The sequence below is a fragment of the Macrosteles quadrilineatus genome, unplaced genomic scaffold, assembly GCF_028750875.1.
Source record: "Macrosteles quadrilineatus isolate MER2022 unplaced genomic scaffold, UCM_ALF_1.0 Scaffold_9__3_contigs__length_116548681, whole genome shotgun sequence".
NCBI classification, from domain to species: domain Eukaryota; kingdom Metazoa; phylum Arthropoda; class Insecta; order Hemiptera; family Cicadellidae; genus Macrosteles; species Macrosteles quadrilineatus.
Genome location: NW_026542602.1, coordinates 101,084,050 through 101,106,677, shown reverse-complemented (window position 1 = coordinate 101,106,677; position 22,628 = coordinate 101,084,050). Strand labels below are relative to the sequence as shown.

General features: G+C 35.9%; 1 protein-coding gene across 1 annotated transcript in view; it reads right to left on the bottom strand.

The window, feature by feature from the left end:
- LOC129002091 (tyrosine-protein phosphatase Lar-like) overlaps window positions 1–22,628 on the bottom strand; it is a 591,085-nt gene that overhangs the window by 65,186 nt on the left and 503,271 nt on the right. The window contains exon 7 of the mRNA XM_054429628.1: window positions 14,332–14,442. Coding sequence (XP_054285603.1) covers window positions 14,332–14,442 — 111 coding nt within the window. The remainder of the gene's footprint in view (window positions 1–14,331; window positions 14,443–22,628) is intronic.

The window sequence follows — 22,628 nt, the reverse complement described above, 5'->3', positions numbered from 1 at the left end:
TGCTGCCATGCTGGTGACGAAATAACAACGAAACGTAAACAGCAAATGAAAGATTTTACAATCACATGTTTTATTTACAGCATGGGGGAAAATAGAGAAGTATGTCCATTACATATTTTTATTGAGTTTTCGACTACTGGACGACCTCTAGTTATATATTACTCTTAATTATTAGATACCTCCATGATATGCTTACACTGTATCGTGAAAATCAATCGATCGGTGGATTAACAAGTCTTCAATAAAGTACTCTGTTCAATATGTTGCAATAAGTTGTTTTATATTTGAGCTTTTTAGGGACTTATCTCCCTATAATCCACTAGTAATTCAATAAACAGTGTTGTTGGAGAGAGTAATTGCATGTATTTAATCTATTGTGTATATTTATATTTATGCTGTTAAAAGATAGATACGTTATCCAAATTTCAAATATTGTCAAGCATTTAGAGTTGTTTACGATCGCATCAACCACCCATTCGTTCTGCTACGGGCTTATAAAAAACAGTGAGACCGTCCTTCTGCGTAAGGAACAAATACGGTCACATAAACTAACCCTTTCCAACTGCCTTTAGAGTCGTTATCTAGGACCCAGTCTGGGGGATAGATCAGTACTCATTGTCGTGTTGGTCGAGTAACACTAGTTTTTAGCATAGCATTCTCTTAATAGGACGTGTGAGGCAGACCCCTTCTATTTCTTTAGTTAGTTTTAGGTCACATAGTCAGTTTCGATTCAGCAATAATTTATTCATCGTATTAATAAATTCCTAGTTAAATTAAAAGTATTAGTGGTATTATAATTTATTATTCTACAATGTTGGATTAACACACTCGCAACAAGTGTTTTTCTCTATGTGTAGCGTTATAATTCAGCTCTGACAACCCAAGTTCATTTCACAACTGGTTCCATTAATTTCATTCAATGCGTCTGTGTACATTCGCAGTGAGTACAGTTTGTGGTCCTCCGTCATTTAATTACGCGAAAAGTGGAATAGAGTTATTCTAATATGGAAGATTCATAGACGTCAGAGAGTTTTCGAGCTGAAATTTGACACATATACCATAGACGTGGAGAAAGTGCCAGTTTATCGCTTGTAAATCCACCCTCTTTAGGACAACGTGAAAATGCCTTCACCCTGTGCTAATTCAACCCTACCGAGCTTTGCCGAACATAGTCGACTCGACCTGAGCGAGCTCCATCACCAACTCCTGTAGTCTCGAGCGCAGCTGACGGGACCCGAGCGACGTCCGCTGACAAGGGTGAGTGGCCGAGGTGTAAAATCATAACATAACCCTTACTGGACATTTTCTATAGTTTAGCAGTTTATGGGCTTCAAACAAATAAAAAAAAACTTTTTCCTATTATTTCAGTCAACGATATTATTTTAACAGAAGTTAAATAGACTGCAAAACAATATTTTCAGGTCAGATTATATTGAACAAAGAACACTCTCAGAGTATACTAATCAAGTTCCCTGAGCAAAGCTTGGTCCCCAGGTACTTATTAATAAATAATAGAGTGAAATTTAAATTAGTTAATATATTTTGAGACTTAGTCTAGGTATATACAGCAACAACTATTGAATCTTACTTATTTCTATAGTCAATAAAAAAAATTGAAAAATGAAGCCAACCCTTCCACATAGTTGTGTACAATATTATATTTTAATTGTTATAGATCAGCTCTATAACATTTTAAAGTAAGTATTCAACAGTTCTGTTTGATTTCATTTAATGTTAATGCAAACATAAACATTTAGATTTTTCTCATATGCCATGGAGACCAATCAATACAGTATTAAATTTTCAAAATCTCACCTCAGATCTTTGAACTCCATGGCGCTCAAGCGTAGTGGAACCCAGGGAAGTGAATGGAATATGCCCATGACGTTCCTAGATACATGGATTATATTTCTGCTTGATTTGTGTTATATCGGTTTGGATATTTGTTGTAACAACCGCCTGGACAGTAATCACCTCATTTTAATATTGTTTTTAGATGATTTTTCTTATACAAAATGCCTAAACTCAGTGAAAGCTCATGCCAAGTTTGAACTACAACAGTATAGTAATTTTTGAAATGGAGATTATGTTGTAAAATATACCAAATGTTGTATATTTAGGTTAGTATGCATTTTTGGACACACCATACGGTTGCTTCTTTACTTATTTTGACTTAGAAATTTTGTAATGTTTATGGACGAATTTTACGGACATAATGTAATAGCCAATAAAAGCGTAAGTAAGGACCTTCACCACTAAAAACTATTTACCAAGCAGTTTGTGAGAATTGAAACTATCACGCAAGCTTCTTACCCAAATGATAAATTGCCATACATTATTAGTAATACTATTTTTTTTTTATCAAATGTGATATCACCACACTATGGTTAATTAAAGTCTAATGAAAATTTTATTTTATATTTACGGTAGAAAACTAGTCTTCATACTTGGCAACAAAACTGCCTCGTCTGTATTTTGTCTCTTAATCGGATCTGGCCTGAATTACGTCATTTGATATGATTTTTGAACACAAAGTCCGAACATTTTCGATTCCAATCCTAAACGATTTATAAAAGTTCATTGAATGAAGACCGAAACATCCTAAAATAATACAAGCTCCACTCATCTTTAAGCAGATTGTCAAACAGAGTATAGGCCTAAAGGCAACTACATAAACATTTATGTTATTCATATGGGTTTGTTTTTATGAAATTACATAACTAGTGTTTATTTATTAGTACTGTCATGTTACTGTATAATGAAAAGTATTTCTAGACATAAACACTATTCAAAAACTAAAACTTTTAAATTTAGTACAGTATTTATGAACAGAAACAGTGCATTTGGAATTGGTAGGATTGATGGATAAGTAAATAAATTTAGTTTGTAAAATCAAATTTGTATTTTTTTACCACACAAATATTCTCATACATAGTAATTATAAAACGAACAAGTAGTGCAGTATATTAAATTATGTGTTAAATAAACGTTAACTTACTACAGAAACCCAATTAACATCAAACTGCATCAATTTTCAGTAGCTTTGCATGGCGTTTAGCAGGTATTAACCATAATAATATCAAGTTAAATAATCTGTTAATACTGTATTTTTTTATTTATTAAATATATTTATATCGTGTTTTAATGTCAATCCACCAATTTACATTTGTATAATAACGACATCCTCGTACAGATTAAACGTAAAGTGGCGGGGTATATTAGGCCTATACTGTACCTAATACTGCAACACACTGAGCAATAAGAAAACTATGCAACACATCAAAATTTGGTTTAATGTTTAGTGATAATGACCACGATGAAATTTATAATAAAAAAATTGAGCGAAAAGAACAATATAATGTTAAGACAATGCATATGTATATATAATGTTTAAGTATAATGAAATATCTTCGATTTAGAACAAAGTGGTCTTACTGTCAAACAATAAGTATCCATCTTGAATACTCAACATAACTTTGTTCAACTTCGAAGATACACAACTTCGAACTTTAAGTCCTCGAGTTTAAAAAAGACATTTAAAATAGTATAATAAAAATCACGGAAAATTAAAGCCACATTACAATAATGTGGTATACTACATGACAATATAAACCAAAGTAGCTTTACTATTTCAAAATAAGTTGCTAACAATTAACTACCGTTTTAAATGATTTTTTACAAAATACTTTATGTCCCTCCAATTCCTTTCTGAAAGAGTTTTATTCTTTTTTAAGAACTGTTCACATTCAATCTTTCCGGGTAAAGTTCCCAATAAGAAATGCTTTTGCATGGCTTTTTTTAATAATTCTTTTTGACTTTCCGTCCATAGTTGCCTTGGTTTTGGACATTTTTTCGGTTTTATGTATGTCGGTGGGATGGGTTCGTCAATGTCTGTTGGTTCATAACCATGGTTCAAACTCGACTATACTTGCCATTTGAAAATTTTGAGCTACCCCCTACCCCCGCTACTTATACTAAATACTAGTAAATTTACCATAATTATTGTAGCCCTTCATATCTAAGAAGGTCGCCGCAAACAGATTTCAAATATCTCAAATGCTTGAAAAGTTAAGTGGGGGTGCAAGTTACTTTTCAGCCACCCTGTATCTCTTTTCCTATAGCTAGAAATTATATAGCTTCTTTCTATATTGCGTTGAGTGGGAACCACTGAAACGTATTATTAAAATTAGACATAGTTTTGTAAGAAACTGGCATAACCTACATAAAAAAAAATCCTGAAGACCGTTTAGTGATAACCCTAAAAGTAAGAATGAAAAAAATAAATATTTTACTATAAAACATAATTTCTTTAACTAAATAGTATAATTTATATAACTAAATAGTATGCGTAAGAGAATCTGAATCTGAATCTGAAACCCGAATGAAGAATTCATTCCGGTAAGCAGGTGCCTGCGCAGCGGCTCGGAAACCGGCGGCCACTATGGATGGACACATCCATTTAAATGCATGTGCTATTGTTGCCGCCGAAAATCGTAATCTGAATCTGAATCGGCGCGCACTCTGGACGTACCGTAAGCCTTGACAGTAACCGTCGATTTCGACGGGTTTCACTTAGTGTATAACCGAGATGTTTCACGTTTTTTAGATACATTTTTAGAGTTTTTAGATTCTTTTTTTTTAGTTTGTCCAATAATCGTCTTCATGCCCACTACTACTAGGTCTGGCTAGTTTACGTGCGAAGCTTTCCAGCAATCGCCGTTTTCCAACTACGATATGACGGAAATATTAGTTAACGTTATAAAATCACTAAAATGATGAAAAATATTTGGTACCACCCGAGTACCCGTCTTCGTACGGAGTTGGCGTATAAAATAGTAATTGCAGTTATACTCAGGCTTTGCGTTAGCAATGGGAGAGGATACGGTTTAAGTAAATTTGGTTCTTTTAATATAGTATAGCACATCTAACATAATATTCTACCACTGCACCCAAACATAGAAAAGGTAAAGTTAACACAGCTTTGTGTTGGTGCTTGGTTCAAATAAGCTGTTGTTATTAGTGCAAAAAGAATTAGTGAAGTAATTCTTTACTGAAGTAATACTTTAGATTTACTGTTGGTAAACCTTATAACTTGTTAATGCTATTGAATATAGTAGAAATAACTTCTTGATCAGCATTGTTCGTGTTATTAAATTTACGGGAAGTAAATAAAAGAAACGTCTTAAAACACTTAACTCATATATTTACGCTTAAATACTGTTACTCACAAGAAGGTTAATATACAAAAAGGATGGTAAGCGGTGATAGATTTCGATTGGACACTCCAATCATCATCAGACCCAATAGGCGAAAGTAATTTTTCTATAATATGCAATAACATTTTATAACATGCAATAACATTCTTTGCAGTCATCACAAAGTTAAGTCCATTTTTCCTACAAAAATAGTCGCACTTCGGCTCATATCATTGTTAATTTTTTGTGGGAATCTTCAAATTATTGGACGTTTTCTTCATCGTATAGGTTGTTAAATAAAAATATTAAATTACATTTAAATGAAATCATCATCATCTAGTCATTACGTGTAAACTAGCTGTTCTGAATTATACGCAGTTTTAAATGACTACTCGATTACCGTAAGTAAGACGGGCTAACACCTCGTCATATATTAAAACGTGACAGGGTGATTCTGAATGAATTACTTGACGGAATTTCACGATTTTTGTGTTTAAATAAATATAATTTTGATAAGTAAGGAATGTCATTGTGGTTTTGTCATTGATTATAGGAAATAATTAAGATTCTATAACCATTGCTATACGAATCGATGCTCACGAGCTTTAAAAAAAGCTTATGAAAATTTCTTTTGCTACTAAAGTTTTTTAGGAAAGGTTGGGAAAATACAATGATCAGATGTTTTAATTTATCTTATCAGCTTTTTCTTTAAAATACATTTTGAGCTGCTTAAACTATGCTTGAATTAGGAATAGAAATATTGATATATGTAACTACATACATTTTTAATGGACTACTCGATTCCCGTACGTAGGACGGGCCGACACTACGTAGGACTCTGTTGCCACTGGTTAGGGTTCCATTATCGTGTTAACGAAACCAATCACGAAAAAAAAAACTTTTCATCAGCATTGGTATAGGTACATATTTTTGGTAAGTGAATCGTAAAGAAACGGAAGCTACCTCTAGGGTTTACTGTTATAGATTCTCCCTTTACTACGCATATAAGGCTACATATTATTTCAGCCTTTTTTTCCTTGGAGCAACAGGCAGTAGGTACGCCTACCTGGTTATAATCTCCAAATAATATGTATTGCCTGTACGAACCATCTGTATTTCTTTCTAACAACATTTACAGCTTCTACTCAGTTCGTGGCATAAGGACGTGAATCCTCTGATCTGTTAACCAACAGATGCGTTCTGTCTGTTTCTTATCTGCACCTCTGATAATTTCCTCCAAACAATAACACTAGGTTCAACGTCAACTATGTCCAAGGCTATGGTGTATAAAATAAGAGCATGATCGTTGTGATTTCGAATATTACATATGTCAAGACTTTTAATAATCGAACTAAAATCAAAGAGAAAATAATTGAATAAAAAATATGGGTTAAGATCATATTACATCTATGTTCAAAATGTTGACTTCTAAGCTCTAGAACAAAAACCAAGTTCAAGTTTACACCCAGGCCACGTCTTTAATCTAACGTTTTTAAACTGTGTCAAATTTGGACAAAAGTCGGCGTTAAAACACCATCGTCAGCTTTAGGTACTTGTAAAGCTGATCAGTTGTAAACATCGTAAAAAGATAAAGACCCTCCTATTATACATATATAAGACTAGTAGTTACCCGGCACGCGTTGTGTAATATAATATTAACTAGTGGCTTGTATAGGGACATAAGTCCCTAAAAAGATAATAATATGAAAAAATTATTCTAATATTTAAACAAACTAAGAAATATATTATCTATGTGTCATAATAGATATCGATGTACGCCATATCTTTTGTGTAAAAAAGAGTTGTTTGTCTTTGTTTGCCTTTGTTGATGTTTTTTTTTTCATTAAATCAATCGAATCACTACTTAGGTTTAACCGTTTTAACTCTACTAAAGGCAGCAAACATATGATTGTTTGTGAATTAATATGCTGGTTTATTTAGGTAGCTTTGGTCTTGTTGTTAATGGTGATAAAAAAGACTTCCCTGACTGGAATTTTGGAAATTGTCTTCGTCAAATATGAAAAGGCAAATAAAGGTGTGTATCCCTACCCAGTTAATATTTAAGTGTATACTCCTTTTGTTAAGGCTTAAACACATTAGGGCAAAGTAAAAAAGCATCCTATTGACCAAGCTTAACCCTAAATTTTTTCTGATCAACATAAAAAAAAATTATAACTAGTGTAAGTTTATGTGGTGGTATTCCTGTTAAAGGTGCGATTGAAATTCTATCAAATTTGGCTTAATCATCGGCTGATTCTTAATTTTTTGCGAGCAACAGACAGTACCTGTTTAAATCTCCAAAAAATATTATTTTCCTCCAATTGGAACTTGTTATAGTACTTACTTAATTAACAATTTCCTGTACGAACCTATTCAATTTATCAATCAATTGGCACCTTTCAACTGTCAGAAGGGGAGCATCCCACATATGCCCAAGTTTATATCTACGGACGTCGAAACCACTGTTCAAGAAAGAATGCTAAACAAAGCTAATGGCTCTTTCAGCACTGAACTCATGCACATTTTGACTCAAAATTTGGTTAATATTAATCCATACGCACAAGTTTTCAGCATGATGAGCTCCGTCCTGCAAAATACTCCTAAGCAAAAAGACCTTAGCATGCATATTGCATATAGCCTACGATCGAGCTCAAGACCAACGCCGATACAACGACGCAACTTCTAACGACGTTGCTATAATATCCTAATTTATTATTCGTGCGAATTCGCACGGGTTCACCTAGTCTTAAATTTAAAATAAAGAAAGTGATGAATAAATCTAGAACATATGTTTTGAATTAAAAACAAAGCAGAAGTTTTTCATTTAATCTTCAATCGTTAATTAGGCCTTTAGTCACTGTGGTTATTTCATGTTAAACGTTAAAAATACACAAATTTGAAAAGTTTCACAGTAAAATAATCCACATTCTATAACGTAACAAAAGTCTTAATTATTATAGGTAGCGTTATCCCTGGTTTTATACAGGGCGAGTTTTAAATGAGTTCCCCCCAACTTTTTCTACATTTCTAAAGATATCAACTCCGGACCACGTCAGATCATTGTAGAGTAGTAAGTACTTCATTTTGACTGGGTTAAAATTTTTGGTCGCCATCTCGGATCCGCCATATTGGATACAAAGTTATTTTATCAAATGAAAAGGTAGGGTTGTGACCCACCGTTCCAAACAACATCCTTACCTACCCTTAATACGATGTTAATACGATGTCCTTAATACGATGCAATCCGTTTTTGAAAATATTGATCAATTCTACAGTTATGAGAACTTTTTATAACTTTATTTTGAGCCTATTTTAACATTGTGCATTTACAAACTAAGGCCATAATCTCAAAATTAGTGCTAGTAAAGATAAGTGCACCATTCATTGTCGACCTATTTTCCAGTAGCACATTGTGCATTACTTACCATAAATAATTGCGTAGTTTTGTAATGCAAATATATAGCATCTATATTTCCAAGAATATAGATATTGCCATCATACAATATCATATGTATTTTCCTAATCTAATTGGAAACTAGTTTTCCTTGTCTCAACTAATTTGAGAGAACGGTTGGGTGTAGTAACTTGGTTTTTGTATCTCCAAAGAAAGGTTGGTTTGTAGATGAGCCAACAAAAGAGAAATGAGCTAATGCCCCAGAGGCCTTAATAGTGTAAAGAAAAGAGTTGTTTACATTATGAGTATATGGTTATGTTACACTATCTTATTCTAAAATAGTTGTTAATATTAAAACTGTAGTAGCAGTTACCCAGCGCGCGTTGCTGCACTTAACTACTATTACAGTAATTTAAATGATAATCTTTTTACTATGATAAATAACAACAATAGGGATACCAATTGACAATAATTAAATGTGTTATTATTTGTACTTTGTGTGAAAATCATACATTTCCTAAAATTAAACCTGTGATACTCAGAGATGCCATTGTGCCTTATTAATCGTAATTTAAAAAACAAGAACCAAAGGAAATTGTAGTCACTTAAATTCCAAGGGTGGTTCAGATTAAATCATCGGTATTCTTTGGATTGGATTAAGATTATATATCCTTTGAACGTACCGCTGATGATTTTTTCTTCGGTCAAGATTCGTTTCATTTTTATATACGTCAGTCTGATTCCACTATCAGACAGTAAATGCGCCGCGAGCCTGCAGATTGGGGAACGCAACATCCATCACTTTTGGAGCGAACGATCTTGGAGTGAATGCAACAGTTTACTATGATTGCATATTTCAATAATACTGCTCGTTCACTCCAATGTGCATTCGATCCAATGTACAGTACACTTTAAAATTTGTATTTTGCACAGGCCCGTCTACTTCTGGAACTGACTGTACCCTTTGGATCGAATGAACATTGGAGTGAACGAACAGGAAAATAAATTGTAAAAATAATTTTTGGAGTGAATGATCTTGGAGTGAATGCAATAGACCCTATATAACAGGGTTAGTAAAAAGTGTGGAGACCCCCTGTTATTTTTTTTAACGGCCCATACTAGAAAAACTAAACTCGGCACACCTTTATGGCATGTTATGAAGTACTTTTTGGGCACAACCACCACTTGGTGTACATCCCCAAAATGGGGGATTGAGGGGGAAACTAAAAAAATTCAAATACAAAGACCCATCGAGTGACCCCTCATTTTGAAGGTCCTGGTAAAAGAAAACGAACAACGCAAATTAAATGTCTCTATTTAATCCAGTAAAAAATTACAGCCAATTCAAATTATCAAAAAATTAAATTTAACTTACAGCTTTCCAAGTCTGGAGACCCCCTGTAAAGTTTGTAACGGCTCACAATGGGAAAACTAAACTCTACACAACTTTTTGGCATGTTATGAAGTACTTTTTAAGCCTAATAGCCACTTGGTTCCCAAACCCAAAATGGGGGATTTTAGGGGAAACTCAAAATTTTTAAATGCCACATCGAGTGACCATTTTGAAGGTCATAATAAAATAAAACTAAAAACGCAAATTAGAGGTCTCTATCTAAACACAGTAAAATATGGCAGCCAATTGAATATAAAATTGTTATTTCAGTTATTTCAGTATGTTTTATTTAAGTTTTTTCTGATTCCTGTATTGAGATAGAAACCTCTACTTTGCGTTGTTAGTTTTCTTTTACCAGGACCTTCAAAATTAGGGGTCACTCGATGGGGCTTATAATTTAAAATTTTTGAGTTTCCCCCGAAATCCACCATTTTGGGGATGTACACCAAGTGGCGGTTATGCCCAAAAAGTACTTCATAACGTGCCATAAAGGTGTTATGAAGTTCGTGTTCCATTTGAACTAGATATCCTCATTCCCCCTAAGATACGTTGATTAACAACAATGCATGTAAATGTCACTATTAACGGATTACGTAGCCTAACAATTTACTGTATTTGCTTTTTGGAAATGCAGCATTGCTTTGTCATTTGCAATATTCGTCGCCAATGAAGCCGCATTATATTCATAAAAAAGAAGATAAACCAGTTAACATAGGAATAATAACTTATATGACGGACGGATATGCCTCTATCGCAGCAGAGTCGCTAGTCTCGCCGTGCACGGTCGCAGGACCTCGGTAATGACATTCATTAGCGTAGCTGTAAAATGAGTGCTTGCGCGAGTTTCAGAGCGATCTGGACGGCGCACTCTGAACTACCACAAGCACTCCGACACACTCTGTAGTCAAATTGTCACTATTGAGGTCCCTTCCCGATTTGGAAAAAAACATCGAAATATACATATTTTAGGTCCATATTTAACGAAAATCATGCCAGATACAACCGAGGTCCCGAGTGCGAGACCTCGTTTGTGTGGTGAGACCTCGTTCGTGCTTGTATGGCTGGCATCAGGACCTCGTTCATGCACCCATACAAACTCACTCGCACACACACACACACACACACACAGACATCACTTCGAAAACCACTTTTTTGGGTCCAGGGGGACCCAAAACGAATATATCCACTCAAAACTCAAACTCGAAAATTTTGACGAAAACAATACTTTCTCCATATACTATGGTATAGGGGGAGAAAGTAAAAACTATTTAACATGTATTTATTATATTGTTTCCTCAGTCTTACCTTGAAGGCCTACAAAAATGTTGAGCAGTTTTCTATTTAATTGCGCAAATAAAATAAGAGTGTTGATTAACTAGAGGTTGACACATTTATAGCGCAAGGCCAGGGAAACATGAATAACTTTCGGTACAGTAGCATCAGTGGTTGGGTGTTTGGGTGTAATTCCCACATTAAGCCTTGCAAGGGTCAAATTGTCCCTATCTGTTGCTAACACACCTATTAATTGTCTTACACTCCCCAAACATAACCTGGATAAGTTTATATTGCTTACTAATGAAACATAATCTGAGGAAAATATTACATGATTGAGTATAAAACATAATGATACGTACAATTGCATACGATGGTTATGTTTTTTGTTATTTATACATTTGTAGTTACATTATCAAATCAGATTATGTAAGATAATATTAATTGATGTTTTTAGCTCAACATCTCTTTTGTTATGTAAACACGTAATGAATATTTTAATTTATTTTAAATATTTCACTAACCATCCGACAAAATCTTAAACAAACAGGTAATCTGATGAATTAAGTCTTTCTTAAGTTAATGAGCGTGAGAAAGTATCATAATTAATGAAAGACGGAATTAATTATTACATCTGAAATTTTTGTCTGTAATAGTACAGTTGCCTTACTTCATAAACTAAAAATATAGACGGACTAGAACATTTTATACGGACTCAGAAATAAACGTGCATCAATGCATCTGTACTTAAAACAAAAGGACTGGCAACTTCATCTTGTAAAACAAGTAATTACGCATTCAACTGGTAATATACTCCGTGTATTGTTGAAGTGTTGAATTCAAATGAAGAGCAAGAGAGCATTCAATGAGAGGATGAAAGCATAACGGACAGCTACAGAATTGTTGACAGTATCCCACTTAGCTGATGGGTCGACACTTCTTTAAACCATTCAATCCGCTCCATTTTTACATTTAGCCTTTTGTCCACATGTTTCCATCCACGATGAACGCTTCATTCCAACGTTTTCAGGGAGAAGAGCGACGTCGCTTTGTACCAGTTTTCACTTCAATTAAAAGTGTTAAATGGGAATGATTTAATAGGTTTGAAAGTGTCAGAGTATTTACTGTTAGTATAAGAGTTATTCGTAGTGGGAATGAATAGATACTATGTAGATACTAGTGGTGATGCGTGGTGGTAAAAATCGGTTCTACTGGTGTGAATAAATGTTGAATGGTAGGTATTTTAAATTAATTATCGTGGAAGTGTAATTAATTTCTTTGCGCTTATGGATGACAACCCAACTTCAGCAGTTAACAGTTGGTAGCTTTTTAAGAAAACATCTTCGCATGAGAAAATGTAAGAGAACAATCTCAACTATGGAAACATAAACCCAATTCAATGTTTCAAAACCTTCATTAAATTTACAGTTGAATCATCATAAGGTCTCAAGGGGAATGTGCCAGTTATTTGCGGTGTGAAGGAGGGCTTTAGTGAGTTTTCAATGCAATGGAAAAAATAATGATGAATGAAGATAGGAAAAAATAAATAATTAAGAGAAATTGGGTAGGAAAATATAAAAAAGAGCGGAAGTGGACAAATTATAACTAGGGAAATGACAAAAGCAAAAAATATACAGGGTATTGTTAAAGGAAAATGAGAAGCCTAATAATGAACACAAATAATATATAGCAATTGAAATATGAAAAGAGAGTCACGAAATGACATTGAATAAGGATGGAGGTAAAAAAGAGAGAGGATTGGGAGAAAATAAGAGGATATGTAGGAGAATAAAAAAAAATGAAAACCTATGTGATGCAAGAGAACGAAATAATAAGTACAGGGGAGGAATAAGAACAGAGAGGGACTACAAGAGAGGGAGAGAGAATAGGTAGAGCAATTATCAGCTGTGTAGACAGGAGATAAGGGCAATGGGGGCCTGAAGGGCTTAATGACCAAATTACAAGCTGTGCTCTCTGGGCTAAGTAGCCAGTACTGTTGTGAGCCTCACTGTAGTTTGAACTTGAACAATCGGACTGGGTCGATAGAAAATATATTGGTAGGCAAGTAGTTTAAGCGAATCATTGGCCAAAAATAAGGCGCATAGAAATTTAACAGGGAGTATTTTTTTTCTTTCATGTAAAACATGTAATAAATCAAATGTTTAGTACACTAGCTTATTTTGAATAAGGTTTCAACAATCTTTCATAGTTATAGACTGTAAAAGTTGTATGATTTTGCCATTTCTTCCAAACAACGGGTAAAAATTAACTATTATACTTTATTCGATTGATATCACGCTTAATTTATTTCTATCTAAAAGCTAGTTACACAATAAAAAAACAAGCCAATAAAATTTCTCGTTATTAGTTTTGCTATAGTATTATCGAAACGACTATGCACATGCAAGAGTAATTTATTATTTGGTTATTATTGGATTCATCGGACCATAAAATACAAGTTCTGAACTTCTAAAGTAAAATCGGATCATATCAAAGGCTTTGTTTTACACAAAGAAGATATATTTTCCTCGAGCCTTGCACTACACTGGTTTCCAATATCTTTCTGGATTATTCAGACATAATACGGCCAGACAAAAGAGATAGTGATCATCTTACAAGCTCCTAACCCTTGCTGAATAAATTGATGAATAGAACGAAATGAAGAAGTATAAATACTTTTATATCCCTTTAAAGATGTTGTACGCAAAATAATAACAGTTATTATTACTATTTAATTACAAAAAAATATTTAAGTAAATGTTAAAATACACGCCCTAACTCTACTATTTTAACAGTTTCGACCATCAAATGTGCTACCTGCGAGAGTAGAATGCAAGTGCACACATCACATTGACTATTGTATGGCTTAATTTTAAAAAACTGAAGCCAACCTAGCCTATGTAAATTTATCTTTTGTTTAGAGTAAGTTTTTTGTTTGGCCGATTTCTTCTGGGACCAGTTTTTGTTATAGCACTTTGTAGTATAAGTTTTAAGAAAGGTAAGGTCAACAAAATTGATTAATTAACCTACACAATCACAATATAGTTATTAATAATCATAGATGAGAGTCGACCTACCTTTGACATATAGCATGGTGGAGTGGGAGTACTCGGTGCCGACACTGTTCTCAGCGACACACTCGTACTTGCCTTGGTCCTCCTCCATACTGTTGGTGATCTGGAGAGCACCTGTAGAACAAACAACACGTCATAAGTCCTGATATAACAACACATAGCATGGTGGAGTGAGAGTACTCGGTGCCGACACTGTTCTCAGCGACACACTCGTACTTGCCTTGGTCCTCCTCCATACTGTTGGTGATCTGGAGAGCACCTGTAGAACAAACAACACGTCATAAGTCCTGATATAACAACACATAGCATGGTGGAGTGAGAGTACTCGGTGCCGACACTGTTCTCAGCGACACACTCGTACTTGCCTTGGTCCTCCTCCATACTGTTGGTGATCTGGAGAGCACCTGTAGAACAAACAACATGTCATAAGTGCTGATATAGCAACACATAGCATGGTGGAGTGAGAGTACTCGGTGCCGACACTGTTCTCAGCGACACACTCGTACTTGCCTTGGTCCTCCTCCATACTGTTGGTGATCTGGAGAGCACCTGTAGAACAAACAACACGTCATAAGTCCTGATATAACAACACATAGCATGGTGGAGTGAGAGTACTCGGTGCCGACACTGTTCTCAGCGACACACTCGTACTTGCCTTGGTCCTCCTCCATACTGTTGGTGATCTGGAGAGCACCTGTAGAACAAACAACACGTCATAAGTCCTGATATAACAACACATAGCATGGTGGAGTGAGAGTACTCGGTGCCGACACTGTTCTCAGCGACACACTCGTACTTGCCTTGGTCCTCCTCCATACTGTTGGTGATCTGGAGAGCACCTGTAGAACAAACAACATGTCATAAGTGCTGATATAACAACATATAGCATGGTGGAGTGAGAGTACTCGGTGCCGACACTGTTCTCAGCGACACACTCGTACTTGCCTTGGTCCTCCTCCATACTGTTGGTGATCTGGAGAGCACCTGTAGAACAAACAACATGTCATGTAGTGCTGATATAACAACACATAGCATGGTGGAGTGAGAGTACTCGGTGCCGACACTGTTCTCAGCGACACACTCGTACTTGCCTTGGTCCTCCTCCATACTGTTGGTGATCTGGAGAGCACCTGTAGAACAAACAACACGTCATGAGTGCTGATATAGCAACACATAGCATGGTGGAGTGGGAGTACTCGGTGCCGACACTGTTCTCAGCGACACACTCGTACTTGCCTTGGTCCTCCTCCATACTGTTGGTGATCTGGAGAGCACCTGTAGAACAAACAACACGTCATAAGTGCTGATATAACAACATACAGCATGGTGGAGTGTGAGTACTCGGTGCCGACACTGTTCTCAGCGACACACTCGTACTTGCCTTGGTCCTCCTCCATACTGTTGGTGATCTGGAGAGCACCTGTAGAACAAACAACACGTCATGAGTGCTGATATAACAACACATAGCATGGTGGAGTGGGAGTACTCGGTGCCGACACTGTTCTCAGCGACACACTCGTACTTGCCTTGGTCCTCCTCCATACTGTTGGTGATCTGGAGAGCACCTGTAGAACAAACAACACGTCATAAGTGCTGATATAACAACATATAACACGGTGGAGTGAGAGTACTCGGTGCCGACACTGTTCTCAGCGACACACTCGTACTTGCCTTGGTCCTCCTCCATACTGTTGGTGATCTGGAGAGCACCTGTAGAACAAACAACACGTCATAAGTGCTGATATAACAACACATAGCATGGTGGAGTGAGAGTACTCGGTGCCGACACTGTTCTCAGCGACACACTCGTACTTGCCTTGGTCCTCCTCCATACTGTTGGTGATCTGGAGAGCACCTGTAGAACAAACAACACGTCATGAGTGCTGATATAACAACACATAGCATGGTGGAGTGGGAGTACTCGGTGCCGACACTGTTCTCAGCGACACACTCGTACTTGCCTTGGTCCTCCTCCATACTGTTGGTGATCTGGAGAGCACCTGTAGAACAAACAACACGTCATAAGTGCTGATATAACAACATATAACACGGTGGAGTGAGAGTACTCGGTGCCGACACTGTTCTCAGCGACACACTCGTACTTGCCTTGGTCCTCCTCCATACTGTTGGTGATCTGGAGAGCACCTGTAGAACAAACAACACGTCATGAGTGCTGATATAGCAACACATAGCATGGTGGAGTGAGAGTACTCGGTGCCGACACTGTTCTCAGCGACACACTCGTACTTGCCTTGGTCCTCCTCCATACTGTTGGTGATCTGGAGAGCACCTGTAGAACAAACAACACGTCATGAGTGCTGATATAACAACACATAGCATGGTGGAGTGGGAGTACTCGGTGCCGACACTGTTCTCAGCGACACACTCGTACTTGCCTTGGTCCTCCTCCATACTGTTGGTGATCTGGAGAGCACCTGTAGAACAAACAACACGTCATAAGTGCTGATATAACAACATATAACACGGTGGAGTGAGAGTACTCGGTGCCGACACTGTTCTCAGCGACACACTCGTACTTGCCTTGGTCCTCCTCCATACTGTTGGTGATCTGGAGAGCACCTGTAGAACAAACAACACGTCATGAGTGCTGATATAACAACACATAGCATGGTGGAGTGGGAGTACTCGGTGCCGACACTGATCTCAGCGACACACTCGTACTTGCCTTGGTCCTCCTCCATACTGTTGGTGATCTGGAGAGCACCTGTAGAACAAACAACACGTCATGAGTGCTGATATAACAACATATAGCATGGTGGAGTGGGAGTACTCGGTGCCGACACTGTTCTCAGCGACACACTCGTACTTGCCTTGGTCCTCCTCCATACTGTTGGTGATCTGGAGAGCACCTGTAGAACAAACAACACGTCATGAGTGCTGATATAACAACACATAGCATGGTGGAGTGAGAGTACTCGGTGCCGACACTGTTCTCAGCGACACACTCGTACTTGCCTTGGTCCTCCTCCATACTGTTGGTGATCTGGAGAGCACCTGTAGAACAAACAACACGTCATGAGTGCTGATATAACAACACATAGCATGGTGGAGTGAGAGTACTCGGTGCCGACACTGTTCTCAGCGACACACTCGTACTTGCCTTGGTCCTCCTCCATACTGTTGGTGATCTGGAGAGCACCTGTAGAACAAACAACACGTCATGAGTGCTGATATAACAACATATAGCATGGTGGAGTGGGAGTACTCGGTGCCGACACTGTTCTCAGCGACACACTCGTACTTGCCTTGGTCCTCCTCCATACTGTTGGTGATCTGGAGAGCACCTGTAGAACAAACAACACGTCATGAGTGCTGATATAACAACACATAGCATGGTGGAGTGGGAGTACTCGGTGCCGACACTGTTCTCAGCGACACACTCGTACTTGCCTTGGTCCTCCTCCATACTGTTGGTGATCTGGAGAGCACCTGTAGAACAAACAACACGTCATGAGTGCTGATATAACAACATATAGCATGGTGGAGTGGGAGTACTCGGTGCCGACACTGTTCTCAGCGACACACTCGTACTTGCCTTGGTCCTCCTCCATACTGTTGGTGATCTGGAGAGCACCTGTAGAACAAACAACACGTCATAAGTGCTGATATAGCAACACATAGCATGGTGGAGTGGGAGTACTCGGTGCCGACACTGTTCTCAGCGACACACTCGTACTTGCCTTGGTCCTCCTCCATACTGTTGGTGATCTGGAGAGCACCTGTAGAACAAATAACACGTCATGAGTGCTGATATAGCAACACATAGCATGGTGGAGTGGGAGTACTCGGTGCCGACACTGTTCTCAGCGACACACTCGTACTTGCCTTGGTCCTCCTCCATACTGTTGGTGATCTGGAGAGCACCTGTAGAACAAACAACACGTCATAAGTGCTGATATAACAACATATAGCATGGTGGAGTGGGAGTACTCGGTGCCGACACTGTTCTCAGCGACACACTCGTACTTGCCTTGGTCCTCCTCCATACTGTTGGTGATCTGGAGAGCACCTGTAGAACAAATAACACGTCATGAGTGCTGATATAGCAACACATAGCATGGTGGAGTGGGAGTACTCGGTGCCGACACTGTTCTCAGCGACACACTCGTACTTGCCTTGGTCCTCCTCCATACTGTTGGTGATCTGGAGAGCACCTGTAGAACAAACAACATGTCATATAGTGCTGATATAACAAATAAATAACACATCAGTAAAACATGACGAGAGAGATAAACTAAAGAAGTAAGTTGATATGAAACAACTGCACGAGTTAAAAAAAAAAAAAAAACTCTGAAGCAACTCAGAAGAAATACCTGTTAAACTTTATATGATATAACTGTAGAAGAGACGAAAAACCTACCACAGAGATTGGCAGGGAATAGCTGTATAAATGTGGAGCATTGTATATTAATTTGTGTCATTAGATTGCGTTGTAAATATGGGAGTACTAAAAGTATTTCAGTCGATTTGTTAGGTTCGGATTAAAAACCACACACACATATTAGGAAAATAAAATAAAACCAAGTAACATTTTAAATTAACACAAAATATACGTTACTTGTGAAAACATTGGCTCAATTGGAGTTATGGCATCTTGCTTCCAGAGACACTTATTTTTTAATTATTTATTTTATTACACTTATATTTTAATCTTACAGAGAAATAAATTAAAACTACATATACGACTTATCTATAAACAAATAACCCTTTACAGTTCATTTAATCCACATCATGTTAATATATGGGGCAGCGTACCGGTATAATTCAGTGTATTGTTATCCTACCAAACGGATAAAAAACAAATACAAATTTTTAACCTCTGAAGAAGGTTTGAATGGAGACAATCAATACGTTAAAATATTTTGAGATAAATTAACTGCAAAAATTAAGTTCTCCACCTTTCCAAGGTCAAATTAGACTAGTTGATCAACCTAAAACAAACATAATAATAATATTTATTAACACACCTGTTTTAGATTTTATTCAAATGACAGCTAATTTATAATGTGAATTAACCGTATTTTAACTTGTGAGAATGCTATAACGACCAAGTACAGTACTTCCAGACTACGAAGACAAGAAATAGATACTTATCGACAGGAAATTCTCTAAAATAAAACTTTTTTAAAATTAGGATGAGAAATACCAAAGATAATATTTGGGTTGTAATATGGTTTGGTATTGCTATAAAATTTGCATGCGAATTTGCATAATTAAGAGTCCGGCGTTTTCCAGCCTTTATTGCCATATTCAATTATTCCAATCCCTATATGTATTCATTTAACCCATTCAATTACTTACGCAGAAAACAAATATTAATTTTGTAATTTATAGGAAAAATTAATTTTACCTAATATAGTTGACAATGAACTAAAAGTTCAAGATTTATTGTTGTTACAACTGATTTATAATTTAATTATCTATTGTACCTTTTAAGTAGTTAGTAGTTATCACGGTAAGTCTTATGACCATTTAATTTTTTTTATCTTTGCTCTTTCACATTTTTGTTTATAGGCTGTTAAAGTGTTCATATGCATTGTTGTTTATAGGCAGTGACATCAATTCTTGTCAAAGTCACCACTTTTGATGTAACTAAAATAAAATACGAAACCCAACGAATATTTGGATAAGTTTACGAACTAGCCCAATACAAAGGGGGTTTGAGAAAGGGTATCTGTTCAGAAAAGATAATTTTTATGATTATATGATTTTCCATAAACACTTTTTTAATATTACAAAATGCATAAAAGCGGCAAAGTTAAGTTGAAATTGAAATCATTTAAAAAATAAAAATAATGAACTATATACATTTCTATTTTAAACCTATTGGTAACGGATGTACCAAAAATGAAAAACGCAGTACGTTGTCCCCCAATTGTCTCTAAAATAGATCCATTAATTGCTATAGTTAATAAACCACTGTAGATTGCTATTAACGGGGATTTAAACATACGATTTGGCCAATATTTCTACTGTGTTTCATTGGCATCTATTAAAACATTGCAAATTCAACGATTGTGAGTTCCTCTTAGCAGCAAACCAATGTATTCATTGACCCATGGATTATCTATATTGGAATGTACACCACAGCAAGGAAATATAAACATTGCAACGTACAGATAGCTTGAGATACGAACCAAGACAAATCTCCCATCGTTAACGATGCATCGGAAGTGAATTGCAATCGTTAACGTTAACGATGCCAACTAGCAACGGTCTACCTCAAGGACGAAAGAGAAAACGTCGATTCTCAGAATTCAGTCTATCTGGTTGGATTTAAAATAACACTAATCTTGATAAAGTTCTATAAGAACCACATCACAAATAGTTTTAGTGTGTTTTATAATAGAGTAATTTAAATGATACAGGTTTCAATCAAATAATTCTGCAATGCTTAATTTTCCACCAAATGTCAAATAGCAACTCGCGTAGGTTGTACATAAATACAAAAGAAGCTCCAACAGACTATCGAATGATACATTTCACACAGCAAATTATAATCATCTCTAATTGACTCCACCATTCTCAGTAAAATTAGTCATATGAATCACTACAGAAATGCCAAATTTAGCCTAGCTTTCCAACACTAGATAATACAATTTTAATTTTTGATTGTATCTGTGGACACATTTCCGAGTTACTGTGAAAACAGACTGATAGGATAAAATAAATGAATATCACTGATAGTTTTAGTGGCATTTCTTGCTAGCCAGCCGTAATCCCGTTCTCCCTCTTCAACTGCAACAATGATAGTTTCAATAATTGAAGATAGACGTATCTAAATCCAGCGCTACTATTCAACCAATATAGAGCTGGCCTTTGTAATACAGCCTATTTGCATTTTAATTCCACCATTTAGAATCCACACACTCCCGACCCTTTATTGTTGGATTTAATTAAGCCCATCCAAATATATTGCAAATGTTAACTAGGTTTAACTAGCTATTATTGTTTGAATTCAAATACTGACTAGGGGTGACAAAACATCATAAGTAGAGAGGTTGACAGTCTTATTAATCAAATATAAGTCTAGGAGGTTTTTAAAAATTTTGTTTACAATACAGGTTATTTTAAAACAATATCCCCTCTCTAAGTTTTTACAAGGGATAAAAAAAGAAAATAGAGGACTTAACAACAGGAAAGCTTTTTTATTACTTAAACTTTATATTTTAAATAATTGGTTTGTCAACCAACCAACAGAAATGTGCAAAAAATGGTTGTTAAAATGTATCAGCCTATTAAAATCTTTTCAATAAACATATACTTGAAGTAATGACAAACCATCTGGAAAATATTTTCTGTTTCACAAGTGTCGACTATTTCCTTTAGTATTTTACTAATACGAATTTATATATTTTTTTATAAATTGAATTAATTTAAAATAGAATTAGTGTTTTCTTTTTACCTGTTAAAACGCCGAGCACTATATGAACTTTAACTTAACGTTCTCAAAGCCCTGCATTTACAAGAAAAACGGCCCAATATATGTACCGTAAATTTTAAACATAATAATAAATAACTAAAGTAAATTACGGTAAAAATATAGAATTATTAAACTAACTGTTTCATCAAAACAAAAAGATTAAAGTATTCAAGTCAGAAACAGTTATATTTTCTTTGCTTCATAACCTCAAAGACATTTCCCAGTTTTGAAAGGTCTGCCTCAAGTTTGTTTGTTGAAGATATTTAGATCTTTAATTTACTTTGGCGTTTCTCAAACATTCCAAAAGTCTTAAAGAGCTTGCATTCCAAACGAGGATTGTATTCAGAGCACTCGCGCTTTGATGTAAATTCATGTTTAAGTAACTGACTGTAAATATTTCAAACAAGTGGCAATATTTTAGCTGCATTCTATGTTAAATAATATTATAATACAGTATATATATCCTAAAACAGATTACTGAAGGCCAAGTAGGCAAGATTTCCCTGATATCACTGTAAAACATATATAATAATATATATATAAAATAAAAACTGAGTGGTTTATATACACATTAATTGGAAACACGTCTGATTAACCTGATTAATATGTAGGGATACAAAATGTTTTTCACAAATAGTAACTTTCGGAAAAATCGCTTAAATACCTAATTAAAACATCTACTAAAAACCCTTAACTAAAGGTCAAACACTTTTTCAGTTTATTTGGCATATTGGTTTTAACGACATCGGCGTTTTCCTTTTTTAAATGTTACTATAAAACGATTTCTAGAGGATAAGGCTATTAAGGAGTGATATTGAAATGCAAATAGGCTCCGAGGCGATAGCGGGTCCAGAAT